The sequence below is a fragment of the Oncorhynchus gorbuscha genome, linkage group LG01 (assembly GCF_021184085.1).
Source record: "Oncorhynchus gorbuscha isolate QuinsamMale2020 ecotype Even-year linkage group LG01, OgorEven_v1.0, whole genome shotgun sequence".
Taxonomy (NCBI): Eukaryota; Metazoa; Chordata; class Actinopteri; order Salmoniformes; family Salmonidae; genus Oncorhynchus; species Oncorhynchus gorbuscha.
The window spans coordinates 36,156,415-36,173,809 of record NC_060173.1 but is presented as its reverse complement, the minus strand read 5'-3'; the positions used below and the strand labels follow the sequence as shown (position 1 = coordinate 36,173,809).

General features: G+C 40.2%; 1 protein-coding gene across 4 annotated transcripts; it reads left to right on the top strand.

Moving 5' to 3' along the window:
* The first annotated feature begins 9,913 nt into the window (after window positions 1-9,913).
* LOC124036652 (lysM and putative peptidoglycan-binding domain-containing protein 4-like) lies at window positions 9,914-16,165 on the top strand. 4 transcript variants are annotated; one of them, XM_046351484.1, is made up of 3 exons: window positions 9,914-10,263; window positions 13,124-13,399; window positions 14,108-16,165. In XM_046351484.1, exons 2-3 carry the CDS (start codon window positions 13,133-13,135, stop codon window positions 14,687-14,689), a joined length of 849 nt encoding a protein of 282 aa, XP_046207440.1. In that variant the 5' UTR covers window positions 9,914-10,263; window positions 13,124-13,132; the 3' UTR covers window positions 14,690-16,165. The 4 variants fall into 4 exon arrangements, with proteins under 4 accessions (XP_046207440.1, XP_046207433.1, XP_046207449.1 ...); XM_046351477.1 differs by having other exon boundaries at window positions 9,916-10,263; window positions 13,121-13,399; XM_046351493.1 differs by lacking the exon at window positions 9,914-10,263 and adding an exon at window positions 10,278-10,525 and having other exon boundaries at window positions 13,121-13,399.
* The last annotated feature ends 1,230 nt before the right edge of the window (window positions 16,166-17,395 follow it).

Sequence of the window (17,395 nt, the reverse complement as noted above, 5' to 3'; positions counted from 1 at the left end):
CGTGCTGCTGCTCCAGTTTCAACTGTTCTGCCTTATTATTATTCGACCATGCTGGTCATTTATGAACATTTGAACATCTTGGCCATGTTCTGTTATAATCTCCACCCGGCACAGCCAGAAGAGGATTGGATACCCCACATAGCCTGGTTCCTTTCTAGGTTTCTTCCTAGGTTTTGGCCTTTCTAGGGAGTTCTTCCTAGCCATCGTGCTTCTACATCTACATTGCTTACTGTTTGGGGTTTTAGGCTGGGTTTCTGTACAGCACTTTGAGATATCAGCTGATGTACGAAGGGCTATATAAATAAATTTGATTTTATTGTGTGTAGATTGCTGAGGATTAAATGTAATCCATTTCAGAATAAGGCTGTAATGTAACAAAATGTGGAAAAAGTCAAGGAGTCTGACGATTTTCTGAAGGCTCTGTATATATTTATTTCTCTCTGTCTATCCCTTCATCACCCTGTTATTTCCTCTCTTCCTGTCAGTTGGACAAGCTGCTCAGTGGCCCCGAAACACAGCAAGTTATGCCACTCCGTTGATCACCGTTCAGTGTTGTGCCCTGCATCTGAATGTGATGTAAATGATAGGATAAATTCCTCTTAGGCAACATTGAGATTACTTTTCCTTTAGCTTTTCAGAGTGCAAAGGTTAGCTGAGACTATAAACTAAAGAGCAAAGTTCACTTCCAAGAAACCATGTTTGATGCTCTGGCAGACAAGGGCATTTTGGAGACCATTAAGCTAAACAGTACATACTGTAGGTGACATGAGGACAATAATCCTGACATGAAGAGCAAGCATGCAGCATGCCAAATCAAATACTGGTTGAAATTAATAAACTTTGAGACCCACAAAAAGTTTAACTGAAATGTTCTGTTGAGCATACCTTGCCTTGCTGTTAAAGGGGTCAACTGGAGTTGACTAGTGGGCTCCAGCTGGTTGGATGGATGTGAGTTTTATATGGGGAAAAAAGACTAAAATATGCATGATTACTACTAGCTAAGTGTTTAGTCCCCAGCATGCTCGTAACGCAGTGTTGTATTATGATATCAAGGGAGGATTATCTCAGAATTGTATCTATGTTTTCATATTTGTACGGAACTGTGGCTGTGGCTTGGAATTGGGATAATGCAAACATGCAAGATATTTTCAGGCGTTAAATATGAGAAAAGCGTTGACCCAGTTGACAGCTTGTTCACACATTAGATCACGCAGTCAAAGTAATCTGCTGTTGAAAATTCACATATGCCCGATTGCAGGGTTGGGGTGGGAGGTGTTTATAAAGATAGCTGAGATAATAAAGCACGTGGGTGGGGGCATCGTTCTGGTTCATTCATATGTTCCTTTATAAATTCCTTTATAAATGGTGGAGAAATTCTGGTCTAATAGATTCATCAATGCTCTAAGTGTAGAACGGCTCATTGAATATCTAAGAATGTTATTCTTCCTTATTTCAGACTGTTTCACTGTCATTTTCCAAAAGCTTAGAATTATATTGTTCTGTACTGAGGCTAATAAACACGTTGTCATGGTTTAGAAAACCTTGTGCCTTAATGGCTGGACAAGGATCTTTAATCCAATTCCTTGAATTTCCTTAAATTCGTATTTTCCCCTGCAGTTTGCTTAGTTCTGCATCCATACAAAGTGTAGGCTACTTGTTTACACCAATGAACTCTGCCTATACTCCCTTTGTTCGTGTCTTCTGTAAACAATATGATTGTTTTCTGCTGCAGCATGTGATTCTTTAACAGGCTTATTCGTCCTTTTGTTACACATGTGTTCATAAAATCACTCTCTTCCAGCAATTTCTCCACTGCAGATTAGGTCCTTCATACATCAACACATTTGATGCAGTTCTACAGCATGTCTCTAAAACATACACATTACAATGTATTTGTGTTTTTTTCATTTCTAAAAAGGGAACTTTTTGGGCTGAATTTAAATCTTTCTTTACACCATGAAGAGTTCCGATGGACCCAAGCCTGGAAATCAATAATAATCTTCAACTCTGAAAAAATAACCTATCCCTATGATCATCCATAGAACCTTCATCCATTGCAGACGGAAGATTACCACATAGCTAGCGCATAGCCAGGCAAAGAGAAGAGTGACAACTGTCCTATTGCTCTAGACGTCAGTGCCTGTCTCTGGATGAGAGGAGGCACGCAGGTTCACATCCTGCCCCTGAGTCCTACAGTGCTGCTCACTTACCTGAGGATAGCCTTTCATACTCATAATCCCCCAGCATCCATTGGTCCTAGGCAGTAGTCTTTGAAGACTGATTCAGACATATTTGTAAAAAAAGAATGAAGAAATCTAAGCTCTAGTTAAACCATAATGCTGGCAAGTGGACAAAACTGCCATTCTAAAAACCCACGTATGTTCTTTCTAAAGTCAAATACCACCATCTAGAGGCCCAATCAATGTTTGCTAGTAGGGGGGCCAATTAGTCCCCCAGTGAAAACAGGAACAATACTAGATTATATTTTATTTTGATTAACAAATACTGTTTTCTATAGGATTATCTCCAATTCAAGGATACCAATAGCCCTAACTGCCCTAGGCTGTTTCCTTATTTATAACCAAGGGGTGACCAGCCTTCCACGAGCAAAATAACCACATAATAGGCAGGCTAAGCAGAAAATGTTCATTGTAAATAAACACGACTATCAGGTTTCCACTAAATAACATAGCCACAAAGTCAGATTCCAGAGCCACAAGGTCAAAAGTTGCAAATAAAATAGGCTTTTTGGTCTTATTTAAGATTAGGGTAAGGCATAAGGTTAACAGTGTATTAAGGTTAGGGTTAAGGTTAGTTTTAAAATCAAATTTTGAGATATATTTTAGAAATGGGTGGAGTTAGCCATAATTATGACTTTGTGTTAACGAGTGACGACCAGAATATCAAAGTTTAGCAACGGTCATCAAAATTGTTAAAATGTTTTAAAAACAATTCTTATAAATGCAACAAAAATGCAGGTGCGAAACTTTGGTTTTAGAAATAGGTGAACTTGCGTGTGTGTGTGTATATGTGTGTATATATATATATATATATATATATATATGGGTGTTTATCCGACCTGATAAAATGTGTGTAATATATTACACACATTTTATCAGGTCGGATAAACACCCAACAATATAGGTGGTATGATTTTGTTGTTTTGCACACCAAGCAATTCGTTTTTTTATGGAGGTCAATGAGATTGTGGCTTATTTGCTACGGGAGATTTATTTGATCTCACATAATTTTCGTAATGCTTAAGTTAAATCTAAATTCCTTGGTGTCCACATCAACAACAAACTAGATTGGTCCAAACACACCAAGACAGTCGTGAAGAGAGCACGACAAAGCCTATTCCCCTTCAGGAAACTAAAAATATTTGGGATGGGTCCTGAGATCCTCAAAAGGTTCTACAGCTGCAACATCGAGAGCATTCTGACTGGTTGCATCACTGCCTGGTACGGCAATTGCTCGGCCTCGACCGCAAGGCACTTCAGAGGGTAGTGCATGCGGCCCAGTACATCACTCGGGCAAAGCTGCCTGCCATCCAGGACCTCCACACCAGGCAGTGTCAGGAAGGCCCTAAAAATTGTCAAAGACCCCAGCCAGCCCAGTCATAGAATGTTATCTCTACTACCGCATAGCAAGCGGTACCAGAGTGCCAAGCGGTACCGGAGTGCCAAATCTAGGACAAAAAGGCTTCTCAACAGTTTTTACCCCCAAGCCATAAGACTCCTGAACAGGTAACCAATGGTTACCCGGACTATTTGCATTGTGTTCCCCCCCCAACCCCTCTTTTATGCTGCTGCTACTCTCTGTTTATCTTATATCTCACAGTCACTTTAACAATACCTACATGTACATACTACCTCAGGAAGCCTGACTAACAGGTGTCTGTATAAAGCCTTGCTACTCTTTTTTCAAATGTCTTTCTACTGTTGTTTTATTTATTTGTTTACTTACCTACACATACACCTTTTTTAACACCATTTGTTAGAGCCTGTAAGTAAGCATTTCACTGTAAGGTTTACACCTGTTGTATTCGGCGCATGTGACAAATAAACTTTGATTTGAAGTTGAGTGCACGGATATAAGTAGGACACGAGACATCCTGGCAACTTTGAGAAAAAACACTTTATATCGGAGTTGACTCGAGATGGCTATGCATATTCATAACATAGCATCTGTCCATTGAATACAAAAACAACAACCTTCATTGAATATTTTATAGAATATTACAATAATGAGATGTATCCACCAATCCAAAGACTGGTGCCACTTTGTATATTCTGGTTACACACTAGCGTTATTAATTTATCATCTCGGGTAAAAAAAAAAAAAATGTTTTAGGCTAGCTATACTTTCTTTCCCTTGTCCTAATTTATCTGCCTAAGGGAGTGATCGAAATGTACACATTTGTTACCTGGAGGAAATCGGGGTGGGTCATGCTTTTTAAATTTCAGTCAGGGGGAGGGTTTAGTATTTCAAAACTTTAGTCCAGGGGAGGGTTATGTAATTTGTCATCGATTAACAAACCTAATGGAATGGTAAATCTAAGTGCTGGTGGTAGTGCTATAGGTTCATGGGAATGTCAGCAATATTTTTTTCTATTTCACAGCCAAAATGATCAAAGCACTGCTGGTGGTGGAGGAAAGGGCTGGGTTTTGATGAATAAACCAGTTGTGGGTGGTTTGAGGCTTGGCCCCTCACTGGCCAATCAGAATGTGCTCCATGGCTAAATATGTGGTTGCTTCAAGTTTGTATATTTACGGTCTTTTATGTACTGCCTTGGAGTCAAGTCCAATGTTAGTCCGTAATAGTTTGTTAAACAGCTTAAACAGCTTACAGAAACAAAATAACTAAATGTAGACCCATTCCATCGTTGTAAAAATGTTGACTGAAAACAGATTCATTCATTGTTCTGAATTGCATGGCATCAATGTGGAAACGTATACATAAACTGAGCAAAAAGAGAAACATCCCTTTCTCAGGACCCTATCTTTCAAAGATAATTCATTCAAATCCAAATAACTTCACAGATCTTCATTGTAAAGGGTTTAAACAGTTTCCCACAGGTGGTCAATGAACCATAAACAATTAATGAACATGCACCTGTGGAACAGTCGTTAAGACACTAACAGCTTACAGACGGTAGGCAATTAAGGTCACAGTTATGAAAACTTAGGACACTAAAGAGGCCTTTCTACTGACTCTGAAAAACACCAAAAGGAAGACGCCCTGCTCATCTGCGTGAACGTGCCTTAGGCGTGTTGCAAGGTGGCATGAGGACTGCAGATGCCAATACTGTGAGACACCTGATCGTCCTCGCAGCGGCAGACCACATGTAACAACATCTGCACAGGATTGGTACATCCGAACATCACACTTGCGGGACAGGTACAGGATGGCAACAACAACTGCCCAAGTTACACCAGGAATGCACAATCCCTCCATCAGTGCTCAGACTGTCCACAATAGGCTGAGAGAGGCTGGACTGAGGGCTTGTAGGCCTGTTGTAAGGCAGGTTCTCACAAGACATCACCGGCAACAACAAACCCACCGTCGCTGGACCAGACAGGACTGGAAAAAAAGTGCTCTTCACTGACGAGTCGCGGTTTTGTCTCACCAGGGCTGATGGTTGGATTTGGGTTTATCGTCGAAGGAATGAGTGTTACACCGTGGCCTGTACTCTGGAGCGGGATCAATTTGGAGGTGGAGGGTCCTTCATGGTGTGGGGCGGTGTGTCACAGCATCATCGGACTGAGCTTGCTGTCATTGCAAGCAATCTCAACATTGCATTACAGGGAAGGAAACCTCCTCCCTCATTTGGTACCCTTATTACAGGCTCATCCTGACATGACCCTCCAGCATGACAAAGCCTCCAGCCATACTGCTCATTCTATGCGTGATTTCCTGCAAGACAGGAATGTCAGTATTCTGCCATGGCCAGCGAAGAGCCCAGATCTCAATCCCATTGAGCACGTCTGCGACCTGTTGGATCGGAGGGTACTTAATGCGTGGTGGCCACACCAGATAATGACTGTTACTTTTGATTTTGACCCCCTTCCCCCCCTTTGTTCAGGAACACATTATTCCATTTCTGTTAGTCACATGTCTGAGGAACTTGTTCAGTTTATGTCTCAGTTGTTGAATCTTATGTTCAGATAAATATTTCCACATGTTAAGATAGCTGAAAATAAACGCAGTTGACAGTGAGGACGTTTCTTCTTTTTGCTGAGTTTAGCATTTGTATAATTGATAAGGCCTAAAAAGAGTGAATAATTCCAATCAAATTCTAAACAAAATTAAACAACTTGTTTTAAATAGGCTATGTCTAAGTACACTTACAGGCACCATAATTGCTCCCCGTGGGCACATAATATTAAAACAATGCAGATTATGGAGGGTTTTGCACAAGTCCAAACTTTTCTCATTAGCTGGACAAATATTCAATATAAAGAGAAAGGGAGACTGGAAGCAGTAGACCAGTGAGTGGACAAATATGTTTTATATACATATTGGAAGCATCTTACAGATCGCATTCTCAATTCTCCAGAAGTTGCAATGCATGCGCGCCTTGGATGTTCTCACCATAAAACCAGGACAGTGTGAATCATTCTGTTTGGTTTTATTAAAATTCAACAAACTGTTAATGATTTTTTTCAACAATAATTTAATATAAAATGTCAAATTCTTCAGGATAGAAAAAGACAGGACACATTGCTATTGAACCAGCTTTCATTATAGTAGGCCTTGGGTAAGGGTAGCCTATGTCCATGCACATCATGAAATGACAGATGAGAACCATGGTGAATACTGGCAAACCTAGTATTTTGAAGTTATTTTCCTGTAACAATTGCTTGTTTCCCATTTCTTATACCGCTTTACCATTTAAACCAGCATTTGGTTGTTCTTAAATTTCTTTACCAGTGCTGCCTGAAATTAGCACTTTAGATCATGTTAAGGACATGTCAGATATGTCCAACCCTCCCATCTGAGCTGATATAAGACCGGTAAGTGACCTATCCTTGCACAAGTTTGAAAATAGCAGAGCAGGTTAAAATTGCAAACAAACAGGCGTTTGACACAAGAGCCCCCTTAACGACAGCCAAAAATAGCCTTAGAGGGAGAGCGCAAAGATGGAGGACCAGAGGTCAGCTTGCTACTGCCATAATTTTAATAAAAATATGTTTTGTTTCCCATAATGAAGCTATACAGTATATGCGAGTTATTGACCTCACAATAAGCTATACTTGAGTAATTTAGACTACTATGAAGCGGCAGTCGTGCAGATGGGGTACTGAAAGTAGGCTAATTCGAGAAGCCCTAATTCATTTAAACAGTCTTCATTTTAATTTGACTTTAGACTACTAACAAGAGGGCAGTGGTGGAAAAAGTATCAATTGTTATACTTGAGCAAAAGATTCCTTAACAGAAAATGACTCAAGTGAAAGTTACCCAGTAAAATACTTAAGTCTAAAGGATCTGGTTTTAAATGTCCTTAAGTACAGTGGTAGAAAAAGTACTCGTTATACTTAAGTAAGTAAGTAAAAAGTGATGAGGAAGGGAAGGATTTCCTGGTGGTTGGGACCCCGGTGAGGGTGAGTGGTGCTGTGACGGATTCCAATGGTTGCATATCCAGGACTTGGACAGGAAAAGGAGAGCGGGTATGAAGTTAAGTTCAGAGAGGAGGCAAGGTGGCAAGGGCCTGGTCGATAAAGTTCCCCACGGCACCGGAGCACTAAAGCTGTAGAAACAACACTTGAGGGACAGCTAGCCAGAGAAATGGGAACCAGAAAGGTTTTGGCGGAGAACAATGATAACAGAATTCTCATGACTAGCCTGGGAAACAGAAGGTCACAGGGCTGCCCCTCTGCTCTAGTGGACCCCTGGTTGGGATGCACCGGACACCACTGAAGCTGGTGCTCCTCCTGGCTGCAATAGGGAGAAAGCCTCAGCTGTCTCTGGTGAAGCTGCTCTGCCACAGAGAGGTGTGTGATCCCTACCTCCATGGGTTCAGGCTCTGCTTCAGGGCAGCCAAAGGAGAGAGGGGAGGTGAGTGGCAAGTTGGACACCGGCGCTCCTGAAGAAGGTTATCCAGAGGGCTGGCCATTGCGATGAGAGTCCAAGGATTTGTAGTCATCCTGACATGCCAGCTGTCTGGACCGCTTTGCACAGTCTACTGCAGAATAGTGTGGGGTGCACTGGCTCATTTAATCTGCTGGAGGCTGCCACAGTCTGAAAGGTGAGTGAGTACTCCGCAGCGGTCTGGGCACCCTGCTGAAGTTGGAAAAGTCACTCAACTCCCTCTCTGCCTTCGAAGACCGCCCTGAACAGAGCCATGAACCCCTAATAGGAATCCAGCTTTTCCTCTCTCTGACCGCCGTAGCCCACTCCAACGCCAATCCGGTCAGCAGGGAAATGACAGTGGCAACCTGGACCTCTTAGTGGGGGCTCCCGTCTGATAGGCGAAATAGAGGGAGCACTGGAGTAGGAAGCCACGGCATTTCGATGGAGTGCCGTAATACTTCTCCAGAAGGGACAGTTGGGCATCACTGACCTGGGTGGACGGCTGGGTAGGCTGGGGGACTGGCTCCTTGTGACGACCCGTAGAAGGAGGCCCTCAGTCAGAGGGATGGAGAACCTCCTTCCTGGTCATACCCAGTAGAGCCAGCTGGTCATGGTGTTGGTGGAGATGACGACCGTGTTTCTCAACAGTCTGGAAGATGGTGAAATCTTCTGCTGCCATACTTTCTGAGGCAGAAATCTATAACATATACACAGGGAGTCAAGAAGCAGAGTTTAATAATGAAACTAGACAAAATAACAGACATGAAAAGCATACTGAACATGAGAAAATTATACTGAATGATACTTGCTATGAGGGGAGAGTAATCAGGGTGGTATGAAGTCCAGGTGTGCTTAAAGATGGGGAGCAGGTGTGCTCAATGTGGGTTTGTCCTTCTCACCCCCCCTCCCCCCCTTAAAATATTTAGATGCACTATTGTAAAGTGGTTGTTCCACTGGATGTCATAAGGTGAATGCACCAATTTGTAAGTCGCTCTGGATAAGAGCGTCTGCTAAATGACTTAAATGGTTGCCAGGACCAGTGGTTAGTAGACGGCAAAGTCGAGCACCAGAGTGACACTTCAACAACATGCCTATACATTTTACATGTAGGCTGTATTACATGAAATGTAAAAAAATATTAATCTAGGATACATCATATGAAATGAAAAATGCCTTATTAGGCTATTCAGTCATTCTACTGTAGAGTGCCTTTGAATTCACTTGTAGAAACACGAGTTTGGAGTGAGCTATGCATAGTTTGTTAGTTTAGCCTAGCAGATCCTCTTATATTCTCATTCCCTAACCACAGTCAACACACATCTATTAAAGTAAAAACAATATAATGGAAAAAAATGTATAACTAAGAAAATGATTGTTTCTGGAATTTAAAAAAGTGACAAGTGCATATACTGTAGGCCTACCTGATGATATGCAGCTGCTCTGTTAAAAAACAAATGGCTTTTTCTCTAATTCATTGATGATCAGATACTTCAGTTGTAACTGGTTCGGTTGTCATTTCTTTTTTTTTTAAATACAGTTTATAGACAATTTTAGCACTTCCAAACTTAGACTATCCTCTTTTTCAACAATAGCCTGTATAGGAATTACAACCTCTCTGGTGCTGCAGCATGCGCTCAGCACTACATAGAGGAGTCAAATAGCTTGATTGAGGAGTTGGTTATATTTGATTCAGCTGTGTAGTGCTAGGGCGAAAAACCCGAAACGTGGACCCAGAGGGGTGCCCCAGGACTGAGCTTGGGAAACCCTGAGTTGGCTGGTGGCTTCCTGTGATTTATATTGGTGGCTTCCTGTGATTTATATTGGTGGCTTCACGTCATACATAAAGTATTCTGCTGAGATTTCCTTCCTAGATACATTTTCAAATATGTTTGGGCATTGGCGCAGTATCTTCACCCTAATGGTCAACGTTGGTGAAATCTATCTTTTGATTGGTGCATATTTTTGTCAATATACCCTGCTACACTGCCACTGGGTTTGCGCACCACAGACCTAGGATCAGATTTCTTTACCCCCAAAATAAGGTTCTCCATAAAGGAATGATCAAATATCTGATTCTGAATCAGTATCTCGATCCACAGGCATCATGGTTGTCTGAGCCGTGTGTCAGTTCTGGCAGCATTGTGGGAATTTGACACTATGGGAAAACTAGATGAGTTACTTTAAACCCGGGTGAGTTGCAAGCTCAAACCTTATTAACTTGGTAATATGATGTGATGTGTTCACGTATTTTGTCAATTTTATATTAAGATTGATTAATAAACTAGAGTTTTTAACGTTAGGTCGAATGTTAGTTACGTCAGTGAGTGAGTGAAGGAAGCAAGCATGCAATGTCAAAAATATATTCGGCCGTTTAGCTAGTTACTGGTAGCTGTTAACGTTACCACGTAGCTAAGTAGCTTGCTGGTTATTTTGTTCGTCCTGTCGTTTTATGGTAGGTATAGTTAGTTAGCTATCTCTTTTCATAGTTGAATGCCACTTTGTATGTCCTGTTGCTATATACTGTAGTTAGCTAGTCACATTCATAGCTAACGAGTCTAGACTAGTTGAGACTAGTATGAGAGCTGGCTGTTCATGGCCCCTAGTCTGATTAATCAGGCTGTTATACACAATTAATTGGTAGCTATATAGAGCCAGACACTGTGTAAATGTTCCTTACAAGACGATGTTGAATATAATTACATTTACACTCCTCTACCGGCTGTCTGTCCTTCAGCTGCTCGAAATTTGAGACAGAATATCCACAGGAAAGTATTCATTGTTTACCCGACTTTTCAGAGAGCCATTAAGTAATGTGGCTCAGTTCACACCGAGGTAAAGTTAGTTTTATTATGGATATTTATATAACTATTGAACCAATCATGCCATGACAATGAAAATGGTGTGTTCTGAATCAGGGGAGGATAGAGAACAATCAGAGATTGAAATCGGAATAAAAAAATGGTTGATTTTTTTTTTTTTTTTGATTGTTTTGTTGAACAAAATTTGTTGATTGTTCTCCATCCTCCCCAGATTCAGAATATACCATTTTCATTGTCATGGCATGCTTGGTTCAATAGAACCAAATATCCAATGTAAAATTTGTTTTACTTTAGTACCTAACCATATACTTAGTAGCTCTCTACAAAGTAGGGTAAACAATACTTTCCAATGGATATTTTGTCTCAAATTTCGTGCAGCTGAAGGACAAACTGCACAGACAACCGGTAGAGTAAGTTTAAATGTAATTTAATTCAACAATCTGGTTTGTAAGTAACATTTACATGATTTTGCAGGCATTAGTGTTAGGCTGTATATACCAATTAATTGTGTAATATAGCCTGATTAATGAGACTACATCAGTGGCAGTCGGTGCTGTTTATGACTAGGGGGGATACATTTATTTTTATGAGCATTGCCTTATTTCTATTACAGCATATTGGATGACTCTCATTCATAGTCCATTAATCCAGCTCAATGTAACATCGATAGGTTTAGGCTACTACATGATACTTCAATTTTCCCTATACCCATCATAAAGTTTCTACAACCTAGTCTATGAAGGAAAGTTTACAACATAGATGCACAGGTCGAGAGAATTTTAAGAAATCAAAGTGACAGACACATTCAATACTGCCTTGCACACTCTTGCCAGCATCTAGCTGATCTAAGGTGTAGTCATTAGTCCAACAATTGCAAATTATAGTTTTTATTGGACTAATTCATGTGTGTTTATCCCTGTTTCATTCCATTTGGTTCCGTTTAAGAAAAGTTGTTCAACGGTGGAATGAATACACCACTGATCAAACACAGTCCACTTTCATAGCAGCATGATCACTTTGCTCGTTGTGTGTGTGTGTATATATATATATATATATATATATATATATATATATATATATATATATATATATATAATTATTTCTCGAAACTATCTACACACTCTCCTCACTTTTTCTCTTTGCTTGTGGAGAACACATCAGCTGTCTGTAACCAGGTGAAAAACCCTTTCCAAGCCAAACCTTCATATCATGACTGCTAACCTCTACACACAGCCTACATTGTTGTCACCTCATAGTCAACATAGCTACTAGAACTGATGCATTAGTCAACCCGCTACATTCATACACAGTCAGAAAGCAGTTTAGCGGGCCCCAGTGGCAATAAATTAATACAACCAAAAGCTTACCTTGACTTGGAAGTTCCAGTGTTGGATAGCCATAGTCAGCTAGCACCCCTCTCTGTTTGAGCTGGGTGTTTGAGTAGGCTAAACTAGCTAGTTGCATTCAACTAGCTCAGTTAAAGTTAATGTAAAAATATAAGTACAACTAAATATATCTCTCTTGCTTCTCCTTAATTTTGGAATAAATTGTTCAACTACTATCTCCCTTTGAGTCAGCTACTGACCATATTTTATGCACTGCAGTGGTAGCTAGCTGTAGCTTATGGTTTCAGTACTATATTCATTATCTGATCATTTAACTGGGTGGACAACATCTCAGTTCATGCTGGAAGAGCTCTAATAGGTTGGAGCTTGGAAGTTGTCATAATGACTGTAAGTCTATGAAAGGGGGTGAGAACCGTGAGCCTCCTAGTTTTTGTATTGAAGCAAATGTACCCAGAGGAGGACAGAAGCTATCTGTCCTCTGGCTAGACCATGGTGTTACCCTACAGAGTGCTGCTGAGGCTACTGTAGACCTTAATTGCAAAACAGTGTGTTTTAATAAATTATTTGGTGACATGAATATATTTATATATTAATTTATATATATATTCGGTGACATAATATATATATTTATTGTTTTGTCTGAAATGTTTCACTATTTACATTTTTATGAAATTCACAGAGGAGGATGGTTGTCCTATTCCTCCTCTGAGGAGCCTCCACTGGACTACATGGTCCCTAGACTAGTTGACTAATTGGCTGTTCACTACCTACAGAAACAATGTCAGTGGTACTTTTTGTATTCAGTTTGCATAGCTAGCTACATATTATAAAACCCTTAGCTATTACACTTAACAATTTTGTGTATTTTCTGTCCACCTAAAGTAGCTTGTTGTGATGCGGAGAGGAGACCCTGTTCCCCGCGCCTTCCAGGCCCCAGTGGATGTCCATGCTAGTGTAGATGGCCAGGTGTACATGTTCAGGCGAGGCCAGCAGAATGACTCTGCTGGCTCTTCAGAGGAAGAAGAGTTCAATGTGATGGAGTTGAGGCCCCGGGGGTGGCAGGAGCTGGAACAGGACAGATGCGGTAGCCTCATGCTGCTGGAGAGGGATGTATTGGTTGGGGACAACCTCAACAAACTTGCTCTGCAATATGGCTGCAAGGTAAGTCCTGCAGCCCATGTATTTGCTGGCAGCAAACTGTACAGTGTACTGTACAGTGGTGGTGTAAAGTACAAATATTTAAAGAACTACTTTGGTCATTTTTGGGGGGGTATCTGTACTTGATTATTTATATTTTTGACTACTATTACTTCACTACATTCCTGATGAAAATAATGTACTTTTTACTCTATACCTTTTCCCTGACACCCAAAAGTACTCGTTACATTTTGACTGCTTAGCAGGACAGGAAAATGGTCATATTCATACACTTATCAAGAGAACCTCCCTGGTCATTCCTCCTCTGATCTGGTGGACTCACTCAACACACAGGCTTCGTTTGTAAATTATGTCTGAGTTTTAAAGTGTGTCACTGGCTATCTGTAAACAAAATTAAAACAATAAAATAATGGGTTCTGGTTTGCTTAATATAAGGAATTTGAAGTGATGTATACTTTACTTTTGATAGTTAAGTATTTTCAAAACCAAATACTTTTACTCAAGTAGTATTTTAATGGGTGACTTTCACTTTTACTTGAGTCATTTTCTATGAAGGTATCTTTACTTTTACTCAAGCATGGCAGTTGGGTACTTTTCCCACCACTGCTCTACAGGACACTACGTCAAGCACTGTACATACATGTCTGCATAGGCTACTGATACTGTGTGTTCACATTATGCCAATATTGACACTTGTCTTCCTCTCAACAGGTGGCAGACATAAAGAGAGTGAACAACCTGATTCAGGAACAGGATATATTTGCTTTGAAATCAATCAAAATCCCTGTGAAGAAACACAGCTTATTGACTGAGGCTAATACAGAGCTAAAAGTCCCAGATCCAGGAGCCTCAAATTCAGCCACACCACTGCCCCAACCACAGGGCAAACTTACAGCCAGATTCCCTGGTAGGCCACATCTACTGGAATACACCGACTACCTCAAGGAAGTGGACCATGACATTGAGAGACTGATCCAAACCACAAATGCACAGGATGAGGTTTTTTTAGAGGCTGCAGAAAGGCCAGAAAAGTTGGGCTCCAGAGGCCAGCGCCTGACCAGCTATGGAGCAGACTGGGGCATCCAGTGGTGGAACGCTGTGGTGGCCATGCTCCTGATAGGCATTATCCTACCTGTCTTTTATGTTGTTTATATCAAAACACAAGATACTGGAGTGCCTGCTGCTGTAGCTTCCTCAAACAGCTCAGGGACAGGCCTCAGCACAGATAGCCCTAGGAGCACTTTTAGCAGCCAAGAGAGTGTGTCTCTCAGTCTGAACAAACCTAACACTTAATTGAGGGAAACAATGTCTATGGACTTCATGCTTAACTTTGGTCAACCAATGTTAGCCATAAGTACAATAACTTTGAATCCCTAAATAATGTTCTGTTTAAAGGTCATCCAAGTATTACCTTAATGAAGATGTGTTGCTGTGTAACATTTCTTTACACAAGCTTGAAGCTTTTACTTTAGTATGGATTTCTTTGTGTTTTATCACGTATATTGGGCTTCATCGTTTCTGATTGTGTGTGCCTTATTAGATGCGTGACTTATTCAGTCAACTGTTCTTTCTTGTTTGTGCTAATTATTTTTGAACGTATTTTAACACAAGTGGTTGCTTTGTGACATTACAGCTTCAATTGAATATGGATATTCAGTTTCGGACTTTCTTAGACAATCTGAACTAATGGTAAAAAATGTTTTTATTTTTCTATGATAAGGATACAATGCCAACAGTGCCATTTTGCAGAGATTTGTATGAACTAACATGTTTTTCTTTTGTTTCAATACTTTATTAAGTGCAGTAAATGTCCTTTAAAGGGATAATTGTGGATTTTATCTACTTCCTCAGGGTCAGATAAACTTGTGGATACCATTTTTATGCATTTGCTTGCAGTGTTTTGGTAGTTTTGTAAGTCAATGCTAACCAGAGTTAGCGCAATGCCTGGAAGTCTACTGTTCCCATAGACTTTCAGTTATTGCGCTAATGCTAGTTAGCAACTTCCTTCAAACTGCACGAAGATACAGTACATACAAATGTTATCCACAAATTCATCGGACTCTGGGGAAATAGATAAAGGGCCTCATTGCCAAAACCCCCAAACTATCCCTTTAAGGAATTAAAACTAAACCTGCATGCATAAAATGTCCGCTTGCAGGTCTGTGAACTAAGCTATGCGGTGTGTTACACTGATGTAGGCCAGGCCTATCAGAAAGCAAAACAGTCAAAGCTTTTTCAATACTGCTGCCATGGTCCATTTCAATCAAATGCTCTTACTCTGTGCCAATCAGTTAATGTTACTCCTGGAAAAATATAGCCTGATATTCCTATTGCCTTCGATCCAAAACAAACAGTGAGAATAATGTGAATTAATTAATTACTCCGGTCAGTAACATCTTTTATAAGTTAGCATTAGTGTTATTTTTCAAAGTTACATGAGTGTTTTGAGAATGTATGAACCATTCAAGAGGGCTCAAATTATGAATCATTTGAAACATGTTGGCAGTCTTTTATCAAACTGACCCTTTTCAGTATTTTCCCCATTACTTTTTAAATTGGTTAACAATTATTATTTGCAAGCATAGCCTACAGTATGTAAGGCACAGGACCAGTGAGCAGTGACACAATGAAACTATTTGTTGCAGGTCAAAGTTTTAAATGTTGAAGTTAGTTGTAACTGAGAAGTGTGTGTGTATATATATATAACGCATCATGTAAAGTTTTGGTCCCATGTTTCATGTGCTGAAATAAAAAATCCCAGAAATGTTCCATACACACAAAAGTTTGTCTCTAAAATGTTGTGCACAAATTTGTTTACATCCATGTTAGTGGATTATCCTTTGCCAAGATAATCCATCCCTCTGACAGTTGTGGTATATCAAGAAGCTGATTAAACACTGACTTGCCTAGTTAAATAAAATAAATAAAAACAGCATGATTTCACAGTTGCACCTTGTGCTGTGGACAATAAAAGGCCACACTAAAATGTGCATTTTTGTCACACAATGACACATGTCTCAAGTTTGAGGGAGCATGCAATTGGCATGCTGACTGCAGGAATGTCGACCAAAGCTGTTGCCAGAGAATTGAATGTTCATTTCTCTACCATAAACCACCTCCATTTACGTTTTGGAGAATTTGGCATTAGTCCACTGGTCTCAACCGCAGACCACGTGTAACCATGCCAGCCCTGGACCTCCACATCTGCCTTCTTCCCTTGCGAGATCGTCTGAGACTGGACAGCTGATGAAACTGAGGAGTAATTATGTCTGTAATAAAGCCCTTTTGTGGGGAAAAACAAATTCTGACTGGCTCGGCCTGGCTTCCCAGTGGTTGGGCCTATGACCTCCCAGACCCATCCATTGCAGCGCCCATGCCCATTCATGTGAAATCCATAGATTAGGGCCTAATGAATTTATTTCAATTGACTGATTTCCTTATATTAACTGTAACTCAGTAAAGTTGTTGCATGTTGCGTTTATAAATTTGTTCAGTATAGTTTGTAAAAGGCCAGAAGCAATTTATCTTTCACAACACCGTGCTGTTTTTATAGCCCGTGAGTTTAATACATTTTAAACGTAGGTAATATATTTGAGGTTTTTAAAATGGTACATACCTTAATGTATTTACTTTATGCCCTATATTGGCTGAGGTTAACACAAAAGCACAGTAGTGCTTCAGTTCTATATGAGTGTTGTATTTCATTCACTATGTGTGTGCCGCCTTCAATCCCTGTTAATAGGGAATGGTTGCATTATTCACAGTCAAATGTATTACCTGTCATGTTTTGCATTGTATTTTTAATACAGGAACAATATTTGGGCTATATTATTGGGCATTTTGTTATTGTTTATTTCTCCACTATGATCATATTTTATTTTAATATAACCATAGTTCTAAAGGTAGAAATCATGTACTGTGACTGGATAATCCCTGTCGTTTCTCCTGATTTAACTTTTTTCTTCACTAATTAATTGTTTGAAAGAATGAGAGGTTTAC

Excerpts from the sequence above, each read along its gene's own strand:
- LOC124036652 (XM_046351484.1), top strand. The coding sequence starts at position 13,133 with ATGCGGAGAGGAGACCCTGTTCCCCGCGCCTTCCAGGCCCCAGTGGAT. Across the intron at positions 13,400-14,107 it reads CTCTGCAATATGGCTGCAAG|GTGGCAGACATAAAGAGAGT; the intron begins GTAAGTCCTGCA and ends TCCTCTCAACAG.